At 41.1% G+C, this 24,095-nt stretch overlaps 3 protein-coding genes across 3 annotated transcripts in view; 2 read left to right on the forward strand and 1 right to left on the reverse strand.

The window, feature by feature from the left end:
• Nucleotides 1-562: 562 nt before the first annotated feature.
• Nucleotides 563-4,228, reverse strand: LOC108236086 (protein Tob2). Its single transcript, XM_017416535.3, has 2 exons — nt 3,945-4,228; nt 563-1,983 (listed from the first exon to the last, which is right to left on the reverse strand). Exon 2 carries the CDS (start codon nt 1,783-1,785, stop codon nt 583-585), a length of 1,203 nt encoding a protein of 400 aa, XP_017272024.1. The 5' UTR covers nt 1,786-1,983; nt 3,945-4,228; the 3' UTR covers nt 563-582.
• A 1,905-nt stretch (nt 4,229-6,133) lies between these two features.
• On the forward strand, nt 6,134-21,412 carry LOC108236233 (aconitate hydratase, mitochondrial). The gene is made up of 18 exons (XM_017416760.2): nt 6,134-6,228; nt 8,417-8,559; nt 8,704-8,962; nt 9,389-9,481; nt 9,823-9,981; nt 10,098-10,248; nt 10,338-10,442; nt 10,519-10,610; nt 11,279-11,384; nt 11,766-11,923; nt 12,029-12,102; nt 12,986-13,097; nt 13,259-13,441; nt 13,619-13,714; nt 16,603-16,794; nt 16,938-17,070; nt 17,846-17,967; nt 18,091-21,412. Exons 1-18 carry the CDS (start codon nt 6,193-6,195, stop codon nt 18,220-18,222), a joined length of 2,346 nt encoding a protein of 781 aa, XP_017272249.1. The 5' UTR covers nt 6,134-6,192; the 3' UTR covers nt 18,223-21,412.
• Nucleotides 21,413-22,295: 883 nt separating this feature from the next.
• Nucleotides 22,296-24,095, forward strand: part of polr3h (polymerase (RNA) III (DNA directed) polypeptide H) — a 5,446-nt gene continuing 3,646 nt past the window's right edge. Inside the window, exons 1-3 of the mRNA XM_017416550.3 lie at nt 22,296-22,718; nt 23,558-23,654; nt 23,778-23,864. Coding sequence (XP_017272039.1) covers nt 22,608-22,718; nt 23,558-23,654; nt 23,778-23,864 — 295 coding nt within the window. The 5' untranslated portion in view covers nt 22,296-22,607. The remainder of the gene's footprint in view (nt 22,719-23,557; nt 23,655-23,777; nt 23,865-24,095) is intronic.

A 24,095-nucleotide genomic window follows, 5' to 3' on the forward strand; every position in this document is an offset into this window, starting at 1 on the left:
CGATCGAGCCATAACAAAAACAGAGCAGGACTGCACACATAGACAGAGCCCCCCTCTCCTCCTCCTCCTTCTTCTTCTTCTGTATTTGTGGCAAGTAGGGCAGAGCAGATTGCAGAGCAAAGTGCTGAGTTTTCCACAGCAGTCGTTCCCTGCAGGACTTGGCAAAGTCCTGTTTCACAGCATGACAGTGCAGTTAAAAATGAAGCTATACTGGAGTGGAGTCCATTAGAGTATGAGTCAGGAACATAAACGTCTCCCACTTTAACATTCATCAAAAATCAGTGATCGGCAGGAACTTAAAAAAAAAAAACAAGGTAGAAGGAAACTCACCCCCACCCTCTCCTGTTAATGTCGATGCAGAGAAAGGGACGAGGAACAACACTGGACAAAGGAAGGGTGGGACCAGGAGGGTCAGAAATCCAAAAGATGAGATATTCAGAGGATTAGGTTCTTTTTTTTTTAAATATTTGTAGTAAAATTCCTGACATTTGTTAGCATTAGAACAACTTGTTAGAAAAAAACTGAAAATATGGAGCATCGTCCCAATTTTTCCTTTAAACGGTTCTTATTACAAATAAAGGCTTAGTTGGCCAACACAACAGGCTGGAAGGACTGGCTGGGATATTGCAGACTGTAGCTTCCTAAACCGTCAACAAATGGAGGCTTCTCCATGTAAGAGATTCCTCCGCCGCTGCCAATGACGCCCACGCTCTGAGCAGGAGGGCTGGAGAAGGGGTCGAAGGTCGGATTGGCGCCGGTCGTGTGTTGGAAATGGCTGGCGTGAGGCTGCATGGGCTGGGCGTCTGTGTCAAAGTAAAGGGGGCCCGGGGATCCTGGGTAAACGAACTCTTTGGCACTGGGAGAGAGCTGGCTGGGGATGGGGCCGCCGAGCGAGTGCAACGACAGAGACAGGGGCTTGTGCTTGAGCAGCTCCGGCGCCGAGATGGTGGTGGGGGAACGGGTGAGCATCCTCTGGGAGGGCGGCACGATGACGCCGGGGGCGGCCGCCGACCCGGCCCCGCTGCACTTTTTCATTTTGGTGGAGCCAAATTTCGTGGCGGCAAAGCTGGCGGTGGTGAAGGTGATGGGCTGCGGGCGGGCGGGAGGGAGAGTGGAGGGCAGCTGCTGAGTGGAGAGGTAGGGCAGCCCGCCACTGGGAGGGGAAGGGGTGGAGGTGTTGGAAGAGTGGACCCCGGGGTCTGTGGGTGTGCTGGAGTTAGGGTAGGTGAAGAGCCCCGGGCAAGACTGAGCAGACAGAGGCGTGGGAGAGCTGGAGAGCGACGGCATGAGGGCAGGAGATGCCTGACTCCCAACTGGAACGAACACCTGAGCGTCAGGGTTGAAGCCGAGGTTCTTGGCATCGTCAGCCTCCACTTCCCCTTTACACTCCTTTATCAGCCCCTCGGCCCTCTCGCCGTCACAGCCAAGGCCTGGGGGGTCCTCAAGGTAGAGCACCTTCACCTGCCCCTTCTCTCCGATTTGGTAGGACACCTCGTAAGGGTCTATCCACACGCTGAGCTCCGCGGGGACGTTTGCACGCACCTCCTCCGTGTCCAGCCCGCTTCTTTTGGCCGCCAGCTCCACCACGGGGTCCCTTGGCGCTCCCAAGTGGATGCAGCGGAAAGCAGAGCCCCTGAGGGGGGCTTCAGGGTACCAGTGTCCTTCAAAACGAGAAACCAGTATCCTCTCCAGCTCCTCGCCAAATAGGTCGGCTCGACGTCGAGGCAACTTGTTGTACAGGTAGGACACGATGAAGTTGAGGGCCACCTTTACCTCTAGATGCATGACCGCACCAGGTTAGAGTCGTTCTGGGAACAAAATGGTCGAATGATGATGCTGAAAGGGGGGGAAAGCAGCCGTAGGAAGTGTGAGCCTCTGGTTTACTGGAAAGGGGTTGATTCCTTTAGCGTCATTGTTGCAAAGGCGCCTCAGAAGCAGAGGCAGCTGGTTGAAGGTTGTTTTTATCCTGTTTGGATGGCCCAACTGTGAAGACAGGAGAAAACTGTTAATCTGTTGTTCTCCAGCTGCTGACAGTTCATCACATCAATATAGCCAAACACAGAAAGCCAAGCCTGTATCCGATTTGCTTTTCTTGATGAACATGTTTAAAAGCCTAAGGACATCAACGACACTTTAAAATGTTGAGAAATGCAAACAAACTGTAAAAGGTAGAAAGACTAAAATCTCCAACACTGAACGTCTTGCTTTAAATTTGGAGTTTGTCAGCTGCAGAACGCACTGATGGATGTAACACATGCTGCATTGTTGAGCTTCAGAAATCCTGAATAATCTAAACGTGATCTCACGAAGCACTTCCATCTTAAAGCTTCGACTTCGAGACAGAGTCACCATGGAGACACGGGCCGAACGAGAGATTACGTGCGAACAAAACAAACCAACTCAAGAGGTACTGGATTTTAAAAAAATAAAGGAGAAAATGGCAGGATGTTTAACAGATGGAACACAACTTCCCAGCATGCACCGCCACCCTCCTCCCCGCTCTCCCCAGCCTCCATGCACACACGGAAAACAATCCCTCACGTTCACCTTCCAGCCAGATGGGGATTCAGCGGCTAAGATTAGAAAGACGTCTCCGATTAAAGACAGTTCTAATGTTATTAGAGACAAAGCTGCACAGGCCGGGCGAGCGGCCCCAGGAGCAAAGAGGAGAGCTTTAGATTTTACTTTCACATGACATTGAAGGGTAGGACGAGGGGCTTATTAGGAAGGTGCTATAAATAGGGCTCATCGTTTTGCCTCATCTGTATGATTTCAACCAATTCGATTAAAACGAGTTGACAGAAAGGATCCATCCTCTGACACAGCCATCATCTGGGAAAACACTGACTGCACAGACGGCCAAACCACCTACTGCATTTTGTACATTTTGTTATCAAAACAGGAGAATGGAAGTGTCATCCAGTGACATTAAAAGGGGGTCGACTCCCGTGTGCAGATTTGATTCAGGGGGGAAAAAAATGTTTTCAGTGTCATTATTGATGCATTTACAAAATCCCCCCTCATCTGTTTTACATCTAAATTCTTCCTGTGCAGATTGGGAAAAGGCTGTTTTTGTGTTTTGCTTTTTGCGAGGCCCGTTGTTGCAGGTCAGAGCATCAGCAGGATCCCCGCTGTTATTTTTGTTTACATAGGCTCATTATGAGAACAGAGTGTGCTGCAAAACAAGCACAGCATGTCAGGCTTTGACCGTAAAGCTGCATAGGCACGAAAAGCATAAGCAACAGCAAAACATTTATCCACGCACACACAAAAATAATCATCCTTCCTGAAAGTACTGCACTTCAAGGTGAGAGTTATGCAAGGCCTGCCACAAAATATTGTTGTGATCTGTCCTTTTTAACCCCTCAGATGTCTCCTGACAGAGCTTTAAATCTCAACACTTGTCCATCCCTTCGCTGTGCTGCATTTAGGAAATGATAAGGGTTAAGATCAGGCAGATGCAGAAGAATAAATGTATACAATGAAGGTTCGCATAGATAATACCTAGACAGAGAGGCAGCAACTGGGAGATTATTAAATGTCAAAAGGCACTGGAGCAAAGAGGACATGCAAAGGGGGGTGGGGTAAAATCTCTTTCCTACAAAAAGGCACTGGAAATGAAATTATAAAGCTAATTAAGAGGTGAGCAGCCTGCCGAGGAAGGAAATGAACAACGAAGGAGACTGCCTCAGCACAAACATCCTCGTTAAACAAGGAGACGTGAGCTTTAAAATGGCTCAGTTCAGCTAATGTAGACGTACAAACTGAGAAATGGCTCAAAACAAAAGCTTTATTCAGAAACTGAGCCAGCACGGCCACTCATTACAGTCATGGAAAAACACCAGGACATCCCAACACCGTGTTGTCAATTCACCCGTGTAAATAAAAGGTATTTAGGGTAAAAATGTCCCTCGTTATCCACCAGGTTAGGGTTAATTACTCACCTCTACGTGCTGTCCGAGCTCGACTTGTAGCTACTCCTGCGTCTTTGTATTAATTCCCCTGTGATAGCTCTCACTTCGAAATGTTTTTTTGCTTTTTTTAATCGAGTCACGGGTTCAAATGGTGGATATTTATCGTAATACCATCGTGTTTTTGTTTTCCTCCCTCGTCCCACTGCTGTTTAAACTCTCCGACGTCCAGAGGTTTGTCCACTTTGTCTTCTCGCCCTGACACTTAGGGTCCACTTAAACTTTACTGTTTGACAGCGCGGCGTATTTATACAGTGTGACTCGCCCACACCCCCGTGACGACAGGGACTACTTTCTTCACATCATACGTTGTTATTTGCTGTCGACAGTTCATATCCTCCTCTCCACCTGCTAGCTCGTGCTTGTCATGACTTACCAACTTCTGTTTTTTAAAAAAAGATAACAAACAAAACAAAAACCTGACCAATTATTGCGCTTTAGACGCCGCGTCCATCCCCAGTCGTTAAAAGGTCGCCTAAACAATATGTCTTTTTAATTTAAAATCCTATATTATCCTTACAGGCTCTAGTTTGAATGGCGGAGAGATATTTGTAGTTTCCTTCGGCACTGAACAATTTACTATAAATATAAGTGGTGATAGCAACAGAGTGCCTATTGGCTGAGGCGGAGGAGGACTCGCAGCTGATAGGCCTGACTTGTCGCAGAGGATTGTGGGAAATTAAGTTCTTAACGAACGACGTGCAGTTAACTGTCTTCCAAATTATGTTGCTACTGGTTTCAGTTATTTATTTATTTATTTTTGTTGAATATATATTTTTAAAATGTTCTACACAATAATTTGGACTTTAAAATAAAATTTCATACATTTTTTTTACATTCGTACCAAACTTACATAGAAACCACTTGATGGCCTGCCCAGACATCAAATATTAAAGCACATGAAATAAGCATAACAGTTCATAAAACTATGAATACAAAAAAATATCAATTTGCAAAGTCAAGCATTCTTATGCTACTTGACAAACTATAGTTTGACAAATAAATGGCTCGTCAATGTTTTTGTAAGGAATCTTTCTTTTGATGAATCTTTGTGAATTAAGATTGTTCCATATGGACACAAGAAATTCAAATAAACATTTTATCTATGAATAATGATATGTTAAATAAGAGTGTAGTTTATTGTAAGCACCAGGGAAGATTATCAAGATAAACATATTTTCAAACTGATGTGAAATTACCTATATCTAGAATAAATACACGTACAAAAACGACATATTTTGCTTTTTCAGGTCACTGAAACACTCATAAATTCATGAAAAAGCTGATGAAAGGGTCAGCTATAATTACCCTGGTAGTTGTAGACAATTTCCTCCAAAAACATACCTCATCTGAGTTTCATATGCTGAAATCTGTGATCAATTTGAATAAAATAGACAAGTTTTTGCACAAATTCAGTCAAATATACCATCACCTGATGTATAGTCAGTGATGAGAATGAGGATAAACTTTGCTGCATAATCTACACAGACTGATGTTTTCTTTAAGGAAATAATATACAGCAATCCATAAGACACTGCCGTGAAACGGTCCCTGTCAGCGTGTTATTATTGGCAGAGACTTTAATGCTATTTCTGTGCGAGTATAGTTACAAATGTAGTGGAAGTATTGGGAATATAAATATTTTTTTCTGTTGCAAATAGTTTAGGATTAGGTTGAATAGTTTCACAATGCATTATGATTTAAGATGATCATTTGCTATGAAAAGCTGGAAAGTAAAAAACAATCATAATATGATTAAAACCAATACTGTAGTTATAGCAGTGTGTGAATAATGAAAAGCAGACTGCTAAAATGTATATAATATAAATGTAAAGCACTCAAAGTGTCATTGGCTTAAATGGTGCTTATTTTCCTACACCACTGAGATAATAATAAGAAACAAACAATTCAATGAGTTTGTTGTGATTTGGATAAATTTCCACATCTAGTTTTTTATCAAAATGTCACAACCAAATGTAAATAAAATGGAATCAACTTCCCAAAAATTGTACAATAAAACCCACAAAACAACAACAACAACAAAAGCAAAAAAAAAGTTTTAGACCCCAAAACAAATAAACAAAACAAACTACACATAAACAAACTACGAATAATGAGGATTATTCATGAATAATGAGGATTATTCATAGCAGCATTAACAGCGGGCACTTAGCCAATGACGTAAGAAAGAAGCGACACTGATTTGTTTAGAAGCTACAAAATGGCGTCGTACTGTATGACTATCACTAGACTCCGGGTAAGAAAAAGCATTTATTACTTTTTCAGAGCTGCTTACAGTCATTTTGCAGTCGAGTAAGAGTTTAACAACAAATATTTGTGATGTGCACTTCAGCTACCGTCACTTTTAGTCCACCAACAGCGGATAAATCAGGAGTAAGGAGGCTGTTCTGAGATTTTTTTTTACGTCCCGACTTATCTCGTTGTATCGACTGCCTACCATCTGTTAAAAACCAAAAGTGTTGTTAAACCTGTCATTTGTGAACATTAGTTCAGTCAATAATAGTCAAGCGGTGTCTGTAAGAGGGCCTTGGTCAGCTGCTGTTTACAAGGTGATCACAAGGTTGCGTTTTGTTTTTTTCCTTTTAGGAGTTTCAGTTTTGACAGCAGCGCGTTTCTGCTGCCTGATAAATCCCATGATACGATGTATGTCCAGTTTTGTTACTGTATTTTTGATACGACGAGTCTAAGAACGGTTCGTCTATTTATTGAGGGTTAAAGGCAATATATGCAGACTTAGTGTCATGTTTTTCGGTGCAGCGTCAGTAGTTTATACATAAACAACCAGAGATGTAGGTGTCTCGCTATCTAAGGGAGCAAAATACAGGGAGCTGAGTTGGCCTTTTGTGTTTGTAATATTGTAAACTGCATATTAAGGGAACCCACAGGAAAATACAACATTTATGTATAAAAGTATCTTTAAAGCGAACAGCTGGTTTCAGTTGGAACCAAACACAGACAACTTAGTGAAATTAGACAGAAATTAATGCACGTCCTCATATTCACAGTACTATAGGAATTTTATGTTTTTTTTTCCAGCTGTTTGGACTTTCGTTGTTTAGGCCTGTTACAATAATACCCCCCAAAATATCAGTTTAAATTAGGACTGCTCAGTATTAGGTAAACATGCATTTATGATGTTATTGATGAATCTTGTGATGATCGTTTCAGATGCAATAAATTCAGGTGTTTTATTTTTTATAATGCTCACAACTCTCTTCATTTGCTTTGGGCATTTAGGAGATGTGGGTTTATATGATTGTGAAATATAAATGTATGGCATACAGTTTGTGTCTGTGCTTTATTGGAATCCTTTGCGATATTGATATTGATTTCTCACATATTGTACCGCTCTAGTTTAAATAATAGGTTGTGATGTACATAAATGGGGGGAAAAAAAGCTTCAAGGGGTTGAATACTTTTTGAAGCTGCCTGATAACCAGTTTTTAATAAATAACAGGTTCACATTATTTTCCAAGTGTTTGTGTATATAAATTGTGCCTTTATGCAGATTCTTCATTTAACACTCTGTGTTTTTAGTTGGTCTACCTTACAGTCATATAGTCCTCTTTCAGGACCTTTGTTATCATATTAAACCCAAGTACTCCAACTTGCCAGCAGCTGTTACTTTGTTTATGCTTTTGTTTGTGGTAGTAACCAGTTTTAAGATTATCATTAGATCACAGGTGATTTTCCTTAAGATTATATTTTAACTTTCTGTAGAAGGAATGCTTGTCTCTTGTATCCTGGGTTGTAGATAATAGTCGTGGTAGTGAAACATTTCATTTTGCCTCAAACCTTATGCAGTTAAAGGTACCAGAAAGGTACCAGAGAGACTCTGTGCTGTCAAACTGCCTGCGGTCCAGTGGGTGAGGCTGATCCCGGCAACATGAGCCAGAGGAACTTTCACCCAGTTTCCTCTGAGTGCAGTGACTTTCCACTTAGTCCACACAAGGTTATAAAATGAACAAACCTGGTTGGTTTGAAGATGGTTCTGGTCAGCCATTGCCGTGGCAGATTTTAATTTAACTCTACAGTAGTTGTGACAGAAAACATTACATCATTAAACAGGCAATATTTTATATTTTCCAAATGTTAAATATCTGTCCGATACTCAGTTTCTGACAGAGGTTGGATTCCTTAGTTGTAAAATTGTATAATGAAGTCAGTGTGTGACCAATCTGAGCTGTTTGACAATAAGATAAGAGTTTTTTTTTGGTATATGTTGCTGTTGCAGCTGCCAGTGCAAGTCCATGTTTTAACCACTCCCTCTGCTTTAGCTCCTGCTGACCTTTTTCCACGACTATCATATTTTAAATGCTTCTCTGACCTTGCTTTTTAACACCTTGCATTTGTGCTTAATGGTACAGTAAAACCTCAGTTACGGTTTTATTTTTCTCAATGATTTTCTGCTCTTCCTGGTCTAGTTGGCTCTTGGAACAGGAGCAAGACGTTTTCATGTTTCCGCAGCCTTCAGCGCTAAGGATAAGGTGGCCATGAGCCGCTTTGAGCCAGGCTCTAGTGTTAACTATCAGAAGATGCACGAGAACATCAACATCGTACGCAGGAGGTCAGCAGCTCGTTCAAATGAAACAAAGCATCATTCCAGCCTCGTAGTGTTGAGTCAGTTGGAAATAATTTTAAAGCAAGCTTGTATCCTGTTCTGACCCGTTACAATTCTTCCCATCTGTTTTGTGTAATCCACCCCCACCAGGCTGAACAGGCCTCTCACTCTGTCGGAGAAGATCGTTTATGGCCACCTGGACGATCCAGCAGGGCAGGAGATCGACCGTGGCCGCACTTATCTGCGCCTGCGACCAGACCGCGTGGCCATGCAGGACGCCACGGCCCAGATGGCCATGCTGCAGTTTATAAGCAGCGACCTGCCCAAAGTGGCTGTTCCCTCCACCATCCACTGTGATCACCTGATCGAGGCTCAGATTGGAGGGGCTCAGGACCTACAGAGGGCTAAGGTGAGAGAAAATTCTGCCCTCTATGCAACATTTTCCACAGTTATACATAAAACAGTTTTAGTTGTTTTACATCCAAACCGTGTGTTTTGTCAGAATGATGTTTGTCTGGCGTTTGTCTTAGCTTTTCATAAGGAGTTTTGAGTGAATGCAAGACAAAATTTATGTTTCAGTTAACTGATTACACATTGCTATTATATTTAAAGCAGTTGTTCAGCTCTTTTGAAGTGAGGTTCTGTAGAAAGGTTATGAACAACTAATATGTTAACTGTTGTAGATAGCTCTTTGAACAAAGCCAAACTGAATAAGAAGACTTAGCTTTAGGTGCTGTGCAATGTTTTTACGTTCATAAATACTTGCAAGACACTTGTATGTATATAAAAGAATGTGCATCCTCAAAAGCCTTATCCATATATACTCTGAACTCAGGAAGTAAACCACGAAGTGTACAACTTTCTTGCAACTGCTGCAGCAAAATACGGTGTTGGCTTCTGGAAACCAGGCTCAGGGATCATCCATCAGGTAACATTAACACTCATAGATAATGGTGCTGGTGGCTTTCTTGAAAACTCTTAGAAATTTGACTTTTATGGAAATTATAAAATTTTGAAACGTTTGATTAGGTTATCAAAATATAACGCATCACGTTCACATCTTGTGGATTTGTTTTGTCTGGAAATTTGTAACTGGACCTTTTTGTGAAGAAATTCAGTCAGAGGTCGTGTCAGACGATTATTAAAAGCATCTTTCATAAATTTGTTTTATAACTAAAACTATATGTAACATCTTCTGTCTTTCTTTCCTAAATATTTTAGTTTAAAACAAAAGAACACTAGCAAACAAATAAGTCTGTGTTTATGTAGATCATCCTGGAGAATTATGCCTATCCTGGGGCGATGCTGATTGGTACCGATTCTCACACACCCAACGGCGGTGGTCTGGGGGCCATCTGTATCGGAGTGGGTGGAGCTGACGCTGTCGACGTCATGGCTGGAATCCCCTGGGAGCTCAAGTGCCCCAAAGTGAGTATTTCTGGCGTCATCTGATAAATTTGATTAAAGTAGACAGTTTTTTGTGCCTCAGTCTTTTATTTTAGTTTATTTTTTTAACAACCTGTCTTTACTCCTTCCTTCCCCAGGTGATTGGAGTGAGATTGACAGGAACCCTGTCTGGCTGGACCTCCCCGAAAGATGTCATCCTGAAGGTGGCCGGCATCCTGACGGTGAAAGGAGGCACGGGGGCCATCGTGGAGTATCATGGACCTGGAGTTGACTCCGTCTCTTGCACTGGTAAGAATAAGCTGCAGTGTAAGGTTTAAAATCCTGCTGATCTCCATAAATCAATAACTTACTGTAATCTTTCTAATTCTGCATTTTAGGAATGGCGACTATCTGTAACATGGGTGCTGAAATTGGAGCCACTACATCTGTTTTCCCCTATAATCACCGCATGAGGACGTACCTGGAGAAAACGGGTCGTGGAGGTCGGTGTCTTACTGTTTGCCTCTGTTCGTCGAGTCTTTATTTGCCTTCTTACCTCCGTCTGTCTCATTTGTACAGAAATTGCATCAGTTGCTAATGAGTTTAAAGAGGATTTGGTGCCGGATGAAGGCTGTGAATACGACCAAGTCATTGACATCAACCTGAGCGAGGTGACCCAAAAAAGAAGGAAACTGTAATGTTTAGATGTTAAAAATCATTCTTATCTTTTTTTTATTTTTTTATTAGAGAGCAAAGTGAAACTTGATGAATTCTACAGTTGAGCATACCGAAAATAACCTTTTAACAGGTAGTCTAGACTGAATGGGGTTTCCTCCACCACAGCAAGGCTGGAACTGATGCTGGAGTCCCAGAAACCTACCATATATCAAGGAAAGTTCTGCAGATCATGATAAAGTCATGGAAACACAAAACGTTATGCCAGTGACAGGAGAGTTGTGCAGGGGCAATCTTTTCTAGCATGTAGTTATATCCTGATATAATGCAAAAAAAGTCATGGCAGAGCTGGGCCCGTGGGTGGTGCAGTTGTAGGTGTGTGTGAGAACATCTCAGAGACATGGAACTTAGCGAGGAAAAACCTGTTTCTGGAGTACTGAGAGTATAGCAGCATCACGATTTCTTTTACACTGAAGGTTTTCCAAATTTGCCACAATCCGGCCACGTTCTAATCGGTCATGTGGGTCACGGAGAGCACAGTGGGGTATCCAGTGGGAAAGGGATCTCAGAGTGCCATGAATCCAAATAAAACACTCTTTTTGAAAGTTTGTATTTGTGCATTGCTGTCCCCTTATTTTGGGTTTCTCCCCTTCTCCTCTTACAGTTGAAGCCCCACATCAACGGGCCGTTCACCCCTGACTTGGCCCACCCCGTGTCTGAGATAGGGGCCATAGCTAAGAAGAGCGGCTGGCCCCTGGAGGTTAAAGTTGGTCAGTATTTGTGACACGGCCAGATCACCTTCCAGTCACTTTTAATGCTTTGTCCAGTGAAATGAGATCGCTCAGTCTTTTTTTGTACTAGCTGTTTTATTGAACAGATATGATCAGATTGCATTACAGCTCAATCGTGACGCTGGTTTTCCAAGGTCACCTTGATGGCAACATAATTCCAGCGATTTGCAGAATAAGCAGATTAGAGGCATGGTAATCAAGACTTTTGAGTCTTATTTTCAACCAAAAAAACCAAACAACCCTCATGTTATATGATACATGTACAGTAATATTAAAAATGCATTAAGTGCTACTTGTCTGTTTCTGGACACTTCCAGTCTTTTAGATTTTTTTTTTTTGTTTTCTGTTTGATTGAAACAGGTCTGATCGGCAGCTGCACCAACTCCAGCTATGAAGACATGGGCAGAGCAGCCTCCCTGGCTAAGCAGGCTCTGGATAAAGGCCTGAAGTGCCAGGCCCAGTTCACAGTTACGCCGGGATCTGAACAGATTCGAGCCACAATCGAGAGGGATGGATATGTGAGTCAGAAACGCACCAGAACGCCCGAAGACCGAATTTAACAAACAAACATAACATTGTCTGAAAGACGACGTTCTCCCAAATTCATTTTATTCTTCTTCCAGGCCAAGATCCTGAGCGATGTTGGAGGAATTGTGCTTGCTAACGCTTGTGGTCCTTGCATCGGGCAGTGGGACAGGTGTGCATGTGATTTTATTTGATCTTTTAAAGAGTACTCCTTCTAAGCAGCTTTTCAGCAGCTACTCTGTGAAAGTTGACTTGGATAGTTTGCTAACTTTTGGATACAGAGCAGAACATATCAGTTGTCATGGCTACCAGTTAGGAATTTATTAGGGCCGCTCAACATTAGGAAAACATGCAGTTGCAATATTATTGTTGAATATTGCAGTGACGAAATTGGTTGCGATGAACCCACAATTTCCTGCTTCGTTTTTTTCCTGTCTTCACGACAGTCACAACTCTCTGTGTGCTTTAGCATTTCAGTCTCTGTTGTCTTAATCAGCTCTGAGTGCTTAGAGTAGTGGAGGTGCATTAAATTCACAAATATATCACTGGAATCCAGTTTGTGTTTGTTACTTGTTGCAATTCTTTCTTATATTGCATATATCTGTATTGACAATGATAAATTTTTGATATATTGTGCCCTGGAATTGATGAAAAAAAACAACGACAAGCAAACACCTACATATGTCAAAACAAACTTGATTTTCTAAAGTATTTTCTATATTCTTGTAAAAGATAAACACCTTTTATTTCTTTTTATTTTTCATCTAAATATTGTCAACATTTTTTCCACGTCACTTTTGTTTTTCACAGAGCTGCAGCTCCATCAAGAATCTGTTACTAAAATGACAAACATAAACAATATCTCCTTCTACCATGAAATAAGATGAGCATTTTTATGATTTAACACAAAAAAACCTTTATTTTTATTATTTTACAACTGCCTTACAGATGAAAACAAACACTGTAGGCTACCAGCAGGGATTTAAACTTGTTTTCTTGTGAAGTACCATACTGTACGATCAAACAAGATTTTTTTTTATATTTTGGCTCTTTAGGAGGGATGTGAAAAAAGGAGAAAAGAACACTATCGTCACATCTTTCAACAGGAACTTCACAGCCAGGAACGATGCTAATCCAGCTACTCATGCTTTTGTCACCTCTCCTGAAGTAGGATGAACCGCATATTGAACGTCTACAATACTAAAGTTCTCACTTTCTCATTAACGTTTTGCATTAAAACACTCATTTCTATGTTTTATTTTATTTTATTTTTTGGCAGACTGTGACAGTTGCACGCTTGTTCATGTTTTTCTTCTGCTTGTGTGCAGATTGTCACTGCGCTGGCTCTCGCCGGGACCCTCAACTTCAACCCGGAGACTGACTACCTGACCGCCCCCAGCGGGGAGAAGTTTAAGCTCGAACCCCCCACTGGAGATGAGCTCCCCTCCAGAGACTTTGACCCGGGCCAGGACACCTACCAGCACCCCCCATCAGAGAGCAGCACAGTCAAGGTGACGTTGTTCTACAGATTCTCTGTCACCCAGAATACTGAACATTGCTGAAACTGAAAATGGTTAACATATCAAACTAAATTCTATTTGATATAGAAGTTGTGAGCTTTGACAGCTTTTTTTAAAACGTGAACATGAAAGAAGACTTGTGTCTGACCCTGTTTTAATGTCGTGCAGGTGGATGTTAACCCCTCCAGTAACCGTCTGCAGCTGCTGGAGCCCTTCGACAAGTGGAATGGGAAAGATCTGGAGGACATGAGGATCCTCATCAAGGTGAGCAGGAAATTAAAGTGTCTTTTTTCACCCGATGTCAGGTCAGAGGTGTTATACCTCAGCAAGCAACTGAAAGATGAGGAGATTTATGGTGGCTGTAGATCGGCAGCAGGAGGCTGCTCTTCACATCAAGATGTGCGGTGTTTGGTGGGGGTGGGATGATACTAGATATCAACTGGTTTGCTAAGAGGAAATTTTTTTCCTTTGATTTCTTGGAACTGAAGCTGGTGACAGTTTGGGTGTTTTAGGGAAAATTCAGTGGATGCATAAGTGTATAAAAAGCTTGCTGTAAATTGTTATATTGTAAAACTGCTGGTTTAAGATGAGTCTTAAAGGCTCTTTCCTTGATCACTCGGAAGTGTGACGTATCAAGTGCCAAACAGGAACTTGAACAAGGCAGTGAATGTCAAATGCGGACAGTGTGCAGGTGAAATGGTTCAACGCTCTGCAATTAATTTGTGTAAACTGACCCAGTTGTGTCATTATTCATCTTCCTGGAGGACAAGAAAGTTTGATGGATGTGGTTAGTTAAGCTCTGCTGTGAAAAATACAACCCAGAGTCCGGCATTGACCGTGCAGTTAATGTTTTGAAGAGGACCACCTGAAATACAAACCTTCACCTCCACCACCTCCTTTATCTGCTGTCCTGATGGGAAACTCCTTGAAGGCTGTGTGACATTGTGGTAAAGCTCGGGGGGGTTCCTCTTGTGAAATGTGGGGCTCGAATTCCCGACAGCATCACTCCAGACCAAGAAAGAAACGTTACTCTTGTCAACAAAACTTGCCTCTTTTTCTGTTTCCATTTTCCCTGATAAACACTGACAGTAACCTCCTCAGTGTCCTACAGCGGTCTGCCACAGCTGGCCCCGCCTCCTTCAAACCAACCGAGGAGGAAACGCCAACCCACGCAGGATTTTGACACAAAAACTCTAAAAGCAAGTCATTAACGTTTTAAATCAGAGAAACTGACCACTAGAGTGTTTTGTGATAGTGTTTAACTAAAAGAAAAACTTAAACCTTTCCCCCTTTAACATCGGGGAGCAGAGAGGGGGCTCTGCCTGCAGGAGTGACCGGTTTTATGAAGGCTGCAGGGAGGGGGAACGAATGAATCTTGTTTCTAATGTTTGTGCTTGAACCCAAGTGTAATGTTGTGTAAAAATCGTGGCCGTTTAAGGGAAAGTGGCACAAATTTTTATTTGATTAGGCCTGCCATGATTAATCAGAGCAGCACTTAGTTCTGGTGATGAATTAGCTGTACAGGAATGAAGATGTATTGGCTGATAGGGAGGCTGTATGCAGCTGCATCTTGAGATTCCTCTGTGAGAGAATCAGTCAGGCAGTGCTGTGGTCAGCTTCCTCTTAGCCAGTAACAAGAGAATCCATAAATTTACTGCAGTGGGAACCGTGAACGGGGCCAGTCTGTAATCCTCGACTCTGAGGTGGACTAAACTTTAGGATTGTCTGGATTTGTTGTTTCTTTGTTTCCCTGTGTTCTGCAACCATAGCCCAAGAGGAACAAAACTAACACTGCTCCTAAAGGGAACAATTAATATCTTACCTGTTGTAGATAGCTTTTTGAACAACTTCAATTCGGAGAAACGCAGTTTAGTTAAAACCAAAGTGGATTGCTGCTGTCATATTTATTCATTGTGATTTATGTGAATGCTGTTTAAAAATAACTGTACTTTGCCATCAGTTAGTTTATATAGTATACTCACATAGTTGTTTACATAAAATTCTGTGTTTTTTTGCAAGTAGGGATGGGCATTTCAAGCAAAACTATTCAAATTTGTCTAATTATTTGATTATTCTTCAAATACAAATACTCGACTTCCTCGCTCAGCCTGTCCACCAATCCAAACATAACAAATAGACTAACTTTGCAGCGAACTATGTTTCTCACAACATCTTTCTATTTTGCCCTTTACTGAAACAACAACGAACTGAAAGCAGAGAAAGCTCTAATCTCAGCATCCACTTTCTGATTTGGGTCTGTCGCCTGTTTCTGGTTTTCACTTAATAAAGTGACCGTGTCAGCACAGTGTCAGAAGATTTGTGGTGTATTAAAGTTTGCCCACCCCAAGTCCTGCTGCTGAAAAACCTGCTGATGAAACAGAGGCTTCAGGTACAGAGACATGGGCTGCTGCTAATTCTGCTGGCCGGGGATCTTTATAGTCGTTCATTTTCACTGGTCCAGTGGTTTAATATGAATATATTCTAGCAGTAAAAGTGTAGATCACCTTTCACCGAAGTTTTGACTTTGTAATCCTTTCCAAATAGACTACAAAGGCAGAAACAGATACTGGAATGATCCAAATTGTTCTTTGTTTTTTTTGGAGGAAGGTGGACTTTGGATGTTCAAGAAAAAGAACCCCAACTGGAAAAGCACTGAAGTGATTAGGAAGAACCTTGTGTGTCACAGACTGCCATGATAGTCCAAACAATTCTTTAAATTTGTCCATTTTAACTAGACTTCAAATATTCTGCAGCAACAATCTACTTTGACCTTGGCTCCGCTCGGTCAAGCTGTTAGCTGGTCGATATGGTCAAAATAAATTATTTTTCCAAACTAAAGTCAATCAAACAGCTATCTACAGCAGATTCACAACCTTTCTACAGAACCCCATTTCAAAAGATGTAAACTACCCCTTTAAGAAGTTTTTTCCCCAACTATAGTTTAGGAGTTGAGTACTCATTTGATATGTGATTTATGTTAAATGCTACTAGATGTTGCCACAGTCAACACACTCACCCTTCAGATGTGAAACAGGATATATTTAAGAATAAACACAATAAAATAGAATTTCTTCTACAAGTTTTTACTGTAACACAATCCCATCTGGTCTCTGTCCCTCCACGTCTCTTACCACTCCTCTCGCTCTCTCTAGGTGAAGGGAAAATGCACCACGGACCACATCAGCGCCGCCGGGCCCTGGCTGAAATTCCGCGGCCACCTGGACAACATCTCCAACAACCTGCTGATCGGCGCCGTCAACATCGAGAACGACGCCGTCAACAAGGTGAAGAACCTCCTGACGGGCGAGTACGGAGGTGTGCCAGATGTGGCCCGTTTCTACAAGGTGAGGCTGATTTGAAGAAAAAAAAAAAGGTTTTCACGTGAATGTTGGCATTTTTGTCATACTGCCTGCTGAAATTTCAACTGTTTCGTGCAAGGGAAGCTTAAAAATGTGCCTAATCTATTTTATTTATTTTTAAAATCCAGGCCAACGGCGTGAACTGGGTGGTGGTTGGAGATGAGAACTACGGCGAGGGATCCAGTCGGGAGCACGCCGCCCTGGAGCCACGCCACCTGGGAGGACGAGCCATCATCGTCAAGAGCTTTGCCAGGATCCACGGTCAGTAAAGTGGCATACAGAAAATGTAAATGGGGAAATATCAGCTGTGTTTCTGTGGAACAGATAAGTGATAACGAGGTAACATAAAACCTTCTTTCATTTGTTCGTCCACCTGCTAAATAAAAATCCATTTTGTTTTAACTGTTTTCTAGTCCAGACGCTAAAGGCTGTTCTGTTCCCAAAGACATGAAAACTTACTCTCTAATTAGTAAAACTTTAGAATAATGACCTGTCAAAAAGTGTTGCTCTAATGCAAGAACTTTCCCCCGGGCAGTGGTAAAATGAGTCTTTTAAAATGACATAAAATCAGCAATTTGAGGGAGAATTGTTAAAAAAAAGATAATTTAAATACAACGTCGTTTTTGTGTCAGTGGCACCTTCAAAAAAAATATATATATATATTTTAAATTTCCTGAAAAGTTGAGTTCTTGGGGTTAGAAAGTTTGTGTCTGAAAGCAAAAATAGTTGGAATATTAAAAGTTTTGGGGGCAGAGTGAGGCTTTTACTTGAAATACTTCAATTTTAGCAAAACCAGCTTAGACAGTTATTCACACAGGCTTGATGTAACATTAATGTTGCTTAAAACCTAAAATACTTTAGTAACATTTAGTTTTTTTTCTGTCTGCTTTCCATATTAACTCTGTTATAACGAGGTCACATAATTTAACTCAACTCAGTCTTTCCTTTTGCTCCTCTCAGTCATAAAGACCCTCTTTGATAACTCGTTGAAAGTATTAGTATTTTGTTTTTTCACCTTTTTCTCTCTTCCAAACAGAGACTAATCTGAAGAAACAAGGCCTGCTGCCTCTGACTTTCGCCGACCCCAGTGATTACGACAAAATTCTCCCAGACGATAAGATTTCAATTACCGGCCTGAAATCCTTTGCCCCCGGCAAGGTGAGCAGACATCTGCACCGGTACATGTCCCGTTAATCTGAAGGACGGCCGTGTTTTCTTTTCCTTGTTGACATCGTTCTTTATTTATTTATTTATCTTTCTTCCCTTTTCGGCCTCGACCAGCCGCTGACAGCAGTGATCAAACACTGCGACGGAAGCCAGGAGTCCGTCTCCCTGAACCACACCTTCAATGAGACGCAGATCGAGTGGTTCAAGGCCGGCTCTGCCCTCAACAGGATGAAGGAGCTCCAGTAATGATGAAGAGGAAGGTGGCAGTGTGTGTGTGTGTGTGTGGAGGCCATTTACTCAGGTTCAGAAGGGGGAGAAATACGAACCTGGAGATGAACAAAGGAGGGTAGTCAGACTTGATTTAGGGTCAGATGTAGTCAGTCAGAAAACCAAGGTCGCTGTAAAGATGGAAGCGCACATACAGACATGAAACCCTCCCAGTTCACAGGCACGATGGCACAAATATGTTCGAAACTAAAAATAACAAAACCTAATTAAAACGGAACATAAAAGTAATAAAGCTTAGTTAAAATGGACATAAAATATTAAGCTTAGTTAAAACAAGACAAAAAAATATAAATCCTAGCAGCTCTGTTTTCGTATTAAATCAGATTTGCTTATTTTCTCGTGGAAGCGTGAGTTCACCCTTTCATGCGTACGTACTCTTCTTACACCTGATTATTTCTAACACTGATATCACTGCTATTTCTCTAAAATAATGCGATAAAATAAAAAACATCTATATAAACATCTATATTGTATAGTATTAGTGTTGATTGTTTCTGACAGTAAACAGACTTGAATTAAACTTGAAAATAATAATAAAAAAACTTAAAGCTTTAATATCTTTAACTGCTGAATTCACTCCAAGATAATTATTTTTCTTTTGTGGTCCTCGTTATATGTTTGTCTCATTAGGAAGACGACTCCATGAGCTGACTTTAACTTGTTAGTGTGCTTTTATTTTGTTGATTCTAACCCCTGAACTTTGAAGACTTTGTTGTTACTGATCTGAACAAACGTCTGTTACTGACTCTGTAAACAAGAGCCGCCTCGCCTCGTTCGTAAACGGACGCCAAACAAGCAGGATCGTTTATTTACTGCAGGCAGAACTGCTAAAAGCCCCTCGGCCGTCCGCAGTGTCGGCTGCAGCTCCCTCTGCTGTTGCGCTCCGAGCGCTCGTCTTTAAAACGTTACCAGCTTTCAGCCACATTAATCACAAAACTCTTCACTCTGTGCCGCCTTTCTTGTGCTGCCGCGCTGCGCAACAACACCCCTCTGTCAGTAAAAACTGTTCTGACAGCAAACCACAACCAATCCAACAACGGTTTTGTTTTTGTTATATATCCTGTTAAAGAGCTTATTTAATGAACATGATTGTTTCTGATTAACAGACGTCTGTTTTGGCTCGTTCAGTCCAGAAAGACCGAAATGTTTGATGAAATGGTTGATTTTTGCCAGACAATAAAGCCTCGTTAGGCTGTTCTTTTTTCTTAGATTCTGGTTAAAATAAGATATAAACATGTGGTTGTTTTAAAAAAAATGCAGCACCACTGTTTAATGAACCAGCCGTGTTTATTAGTTTATTGCTTTTTCTCTGGTAAAGCTGCAGTCTTTCTGTTGTGTTGGACGTTCTCCCTATTCAGTTGCGATGAAACATGTTTTTGGTTGTTGTTTGGTCCTAAAAATAGTGTGAGAAGTCCTCTTCTCTCCGCATGGTCTACTGTCCAGCTGCCTAAACTTGAGCTTTTGTGTTTGAGTCATTTCAGTTGAGCTTTTTGTCCACATTTTGCTCTTCATCATAGAAGAGACTGGAAGACCGAAATCCAACTATTCATGATGATGAGCACGTTTTCAGACGGCAGGAAGGCTGAGCTTTATGAAATAACCCTGTGTGTTACACCAACTCAGCGAGGTTACCTGTTTTTATGGGTTTAAAGGGATAGTCTGTAGAATGTGATATGCAGTTAATATCTTACCTGCTGCAGATGGGCTCTTTGCACGTCCTCAGTTTGGAGAAATAGACTAAATGAACAAACTAGCAGCTAGTTCGAGTGGGATGAAGGCCTAAGTTGATTGCTGCCATCTTAAACCAACTTCTGCCTTTAGATTTTCATGCATCTTATTTAAACCCTCCGTCAGTTTTGCATCACGTGGTTATTCTGTCAGAAATATTACAATATTTCTGTAGGAAGTGCTCCGGGGCTGATCGTAAGCGCTAAAGCTAGCTCTTGCAATCAGCCATAGATTTTTATGTACAGTAATTAACAATGTAATGCAAAGTTGATGAGTTGTAAAGGTTTATCGTGGCAGCAGTCCACTTGGACCCTGCTACATTTGCAGGCTGTCTGTCTTTCATACGTAAACTCCTGTTTCTCCGAACCGAGTTTGTTCAGGGTTCGAGCCACAGCAGGTAAGATGTTAACTATGTGTAATCTCGCTGTAGGATCCCACTTTCAAAAATCCTTTCAAAGCTCATTTCTGCTGCTCCACATAGGAAAGCCATCGTCCCTCTTCGTTAAACGATTCCCAATATTCAGGAAGTCTGTAAATTCTCCTCATTGTTGCTCAGATCAGTTCCTAAATGAAAGCAGCTAAGTTAGTGATTTAGGATTTGCTTGTAAATGACGTCTTGTACAGCTGCTGTTCGCACAGAGGAGTGTACATAGGTGAAACACGATGATACACATCTATATAAAGGAAAGTTGTTGTTATTATACAAAAATAAATGGAAGTACGTTCTGTTGGCTGCCTGCTGTCTTCCTGTACCAAGAGACGCTTGCGTTGTGGGTAAAAATAAGAATGTCTTGTTGCTCGGTGGCTTTGAATTGTCTTGATTTTTAATTTGTTCACATTGTTTAGTTGATTGGAAACTGCAGCAGCCAAATCAAAGGACCTTTCAGGCATTTCTGACTCATAAACTGAAACATCCAACTTAATTAGCCTGATGCCTGCAGGAACCACTGGCATGATGGGAAATGATGGTTATTCATTATTTTGTAACCAACTGAGTTAACCTCCTGTTCACATTTTTTTTAATGTGAAATTCCTTTTCTTTTCCCCACATTCAACGCCACTTTTTACACCTTTTAATTCGCCCTCTGCGTGACGTGAAATCCTTTGCTCATACTGTGAACCACCGTGACGTTTTAAATTTGTTTTTAAGTTCAAGCTGTGAGAGGACAAACCCAACAGGAATCTCGGTGGCGGCTCCGTGTGGTTTTGTGCTCAGGCATGCGGTCGAGCTCCAGCTCGAGTGTCGGAAGTCATTTCTTCATTTGTTCAAACGCAGTAAATGAAAGCCGAACGTGAAATGACGTCGTGATGATTCTCTAATCTGTCGTTACAACTTTTGTAAAAGTAGCCTGCTGTTTTATAGCCTGCTAAGTCGAAATATCTTGATATTTACAAATAATAAATATTGAAGAAATTATGAGGCGGTGTGTGTGTTTTTCCTTTGATAAATAAATGTTCTAACTTCTCCTGATGAGTAAAAATCTTCATTAACAAGAGTCTAACTCACATTATTACTAAATAATCATTTTTAAATGTTAAAAACCCTTGTCTCCATTGATCATGAGAAAGGCCTAAGGGACAAACTATAAAGTAAAAAAAAAAATACATAAGGATCAGGAGATCATTTCCTCACAAAGTCCCTGAACCTTCCTGAAGTTTTGAGATGATTTCCAGAAACGACAATTATTTTTAAAAAGATTGGCAATAACACCGTCTTTGCCTTAAATGCTATTAATTGTAAAAAGTATATTTCTAGATGAATAAAAGTATCCTAATGGTTGTTGTTGTTATTATTATTATTATTATTATTATTATTATTATTATTATTATGCCCTTGAATCAGTATAATGACACTGTTTGTCCCAAATCTCTGCTATACTCTTTTTTTTGTGGGATGGAAGCTGAAAAGTTTGGGAACCACTGCTCTACAGTCACTTTTCAGGTGTAAGTTAACACTTAAATGGTTTGTCTTGTGGAAAAAAGTACATGTAAGTATAATGTTCGGGCTTAAACCTGACGTATCAGGTACTCTATCTAATAAAGCAGTTAAAAACGAAAACATACAACAGACAAACTATCAAACAGGAAGAGAACTGGACAATTAAAGAAGAACAGAGAGCTGAAATAATAAAAAATATTTAGAACTAGAGTTGAGTCTATAAAAAGTTGGACATAAGAGACAAATCTGATCTGGTTCAGGATAATTCACGGTGAACTGTGGAGGATGTTGTGATTAACAGGGACATGATAAAATAAATACAAACACTGAAACACAGAGCTGCAGAGGTTTGTTTACCTTTTTAGGACAGGTCAGGAGACAAACCGATTGAAGCTGCAGTAACAATTCTCCTCCAGCAGGTGGCGGAAGTGACACATGTAGGATATTAGCTGCTGCCATTCAAACCAAAGAAGAAAAACCGCATGGGTGCTCCATATGTTTGGGACTGCAGCTAGTTTTGCTGTTTTAGCTGAAGCCTGACCTGTGTGGTTTCTTTCTGCTGTGGAGGAGTGAAAAATGCTGCGAGGTTAAACCTGTCGCTCCTCCTGGTGTCACGTCAGCAGCTCCGGGTGTGAATGAATGAGTGAGTGAATGTGTGAATGAACGAATATGAATAATGTTCGTGTTGGTGGAGATGGTGGACACTGTCCGGATCCCTCCGTGGAACTTCGACAGGCAGCTAAATGAGGCCATAGCTGAGGAGCTGAACAAGAAACTGGCCAACAAGGTGAGGCGGACCGGCGGGTCCTGGGTCAGTTTTTACAGCGCGAGCGCCTGTCTGCAGAGCGTCACGTGGCCTGCGGTCCGTCAGCAGGTAGAGCAGAGTTCCCTGAAACAGCTTTGACAGAGGCGGACACCGGAGAAACAGGGACTCCTGTGGAAAGGCAGGATGCTACATGACTGAGAAGCAGCTGAAACTGAGCTGGTTAAAGAAGCAAAAAGCTAGCTAAAAAAACAAAAGCACCAAAACAACTAAAAGCTACATGTAGCGAAAGGCTAGCTAATAGCTAAAAATAGTAAAATGCTAGCCAAAAACCAACAGTAGCAGGACAGTAACTAAAAGTTTTAAAAAAAGGCTAGCTAGAAGTAAAACATCAGCTAAAAATAGCAAAAGGCTAGCAAAAGCCTTAAGTATCAAAGTGCTAGCTGAAGGTTAATTGTAGCCAGAGGTTAGCTAAAAACTGACAGTATCAGAACAGTAGCTTAAAGTACAAAAGGCTAGCTGAAAGCTAAATGTAGCAGAATGGTAGCTAAAAACTACAAGCAGTTAAAAGTAGCAAAAGACTAGCTAAAAGATTAAAAAAAATGCTAGTTGTAAGTTAAATGTGAAAAGTGCCTGAAAGTTGTTCTTTCTACAGAAAGTGTTTCTACACATCACTAAAATAAAAGTCTGAAAAAACCTATGGAAATATTATGGGTTTGACTGACCGCTTAAAAATGTACAATTAAAAGCACCGTTTCTGAATTAAAGCCACATCTTTACCTGCTTTGTTCTGTGTCTTAAAACGATGAGATGTATGGTATATTTGTGTAGAATTGCAGATAATCCTGCTCTCTGCACCTCAGGTGGTTTTTAACGTGGGCCTCTGCATCTGCCTGTATGATATCACCAAACTGGAAGACTCCTACATTTTCCCAGGAGATGGAGCCTCACACACTAAAGGTACAACACGGATAAAAAAGACGAAACAATTTATTATCATAGTTATTCATGCATCAAGTTAGTTGGTTTACCTTGTTGACAGATTTACTTTATCCTTTTATCCTTTGGTCTTTTTAATGTCAGTTCAGTTCAGGTACGTTGTCTTCCACCCGTTCCTCGATGAGATCCTCATCGGCAAGATCAAGTACTGCAGTCAGGAAGGAGTTCACGGTAACGTTTAGCTTCCTCTGTCAGATATACAATATAAATGTGGATTCAGTGCAGCAACACAGTTATTCAAGCCTTTGATAGAGTATACAGGTGCTGGTCATAAAATTAGAATATCATGAAAAAGTAGATTGATTTCAGTAATTCCATTTAAAAAGTGAAACTTGTATATTATATTCATACATTACATACAAACTCATATATTTCAAATGTTTATTTCGTTTAATTTTGATG

The sequence above is a fragment of the Kryptolebias marmoratus genome, linkage group LG12 (assembly GCF_001649575.2).
Source record: "Kryptolebias marmoratus isolate JLee-2015 linkage group LG12, ASM164957v2, whole genome shotgun sequence".
Lineage (NCBI taxonomy): Eukaryota > Metazoa > Chordata > Actinopteri > Cyprinodontiformes > Rivulidae > Kryptolebias > Kryptolebias marmoratus.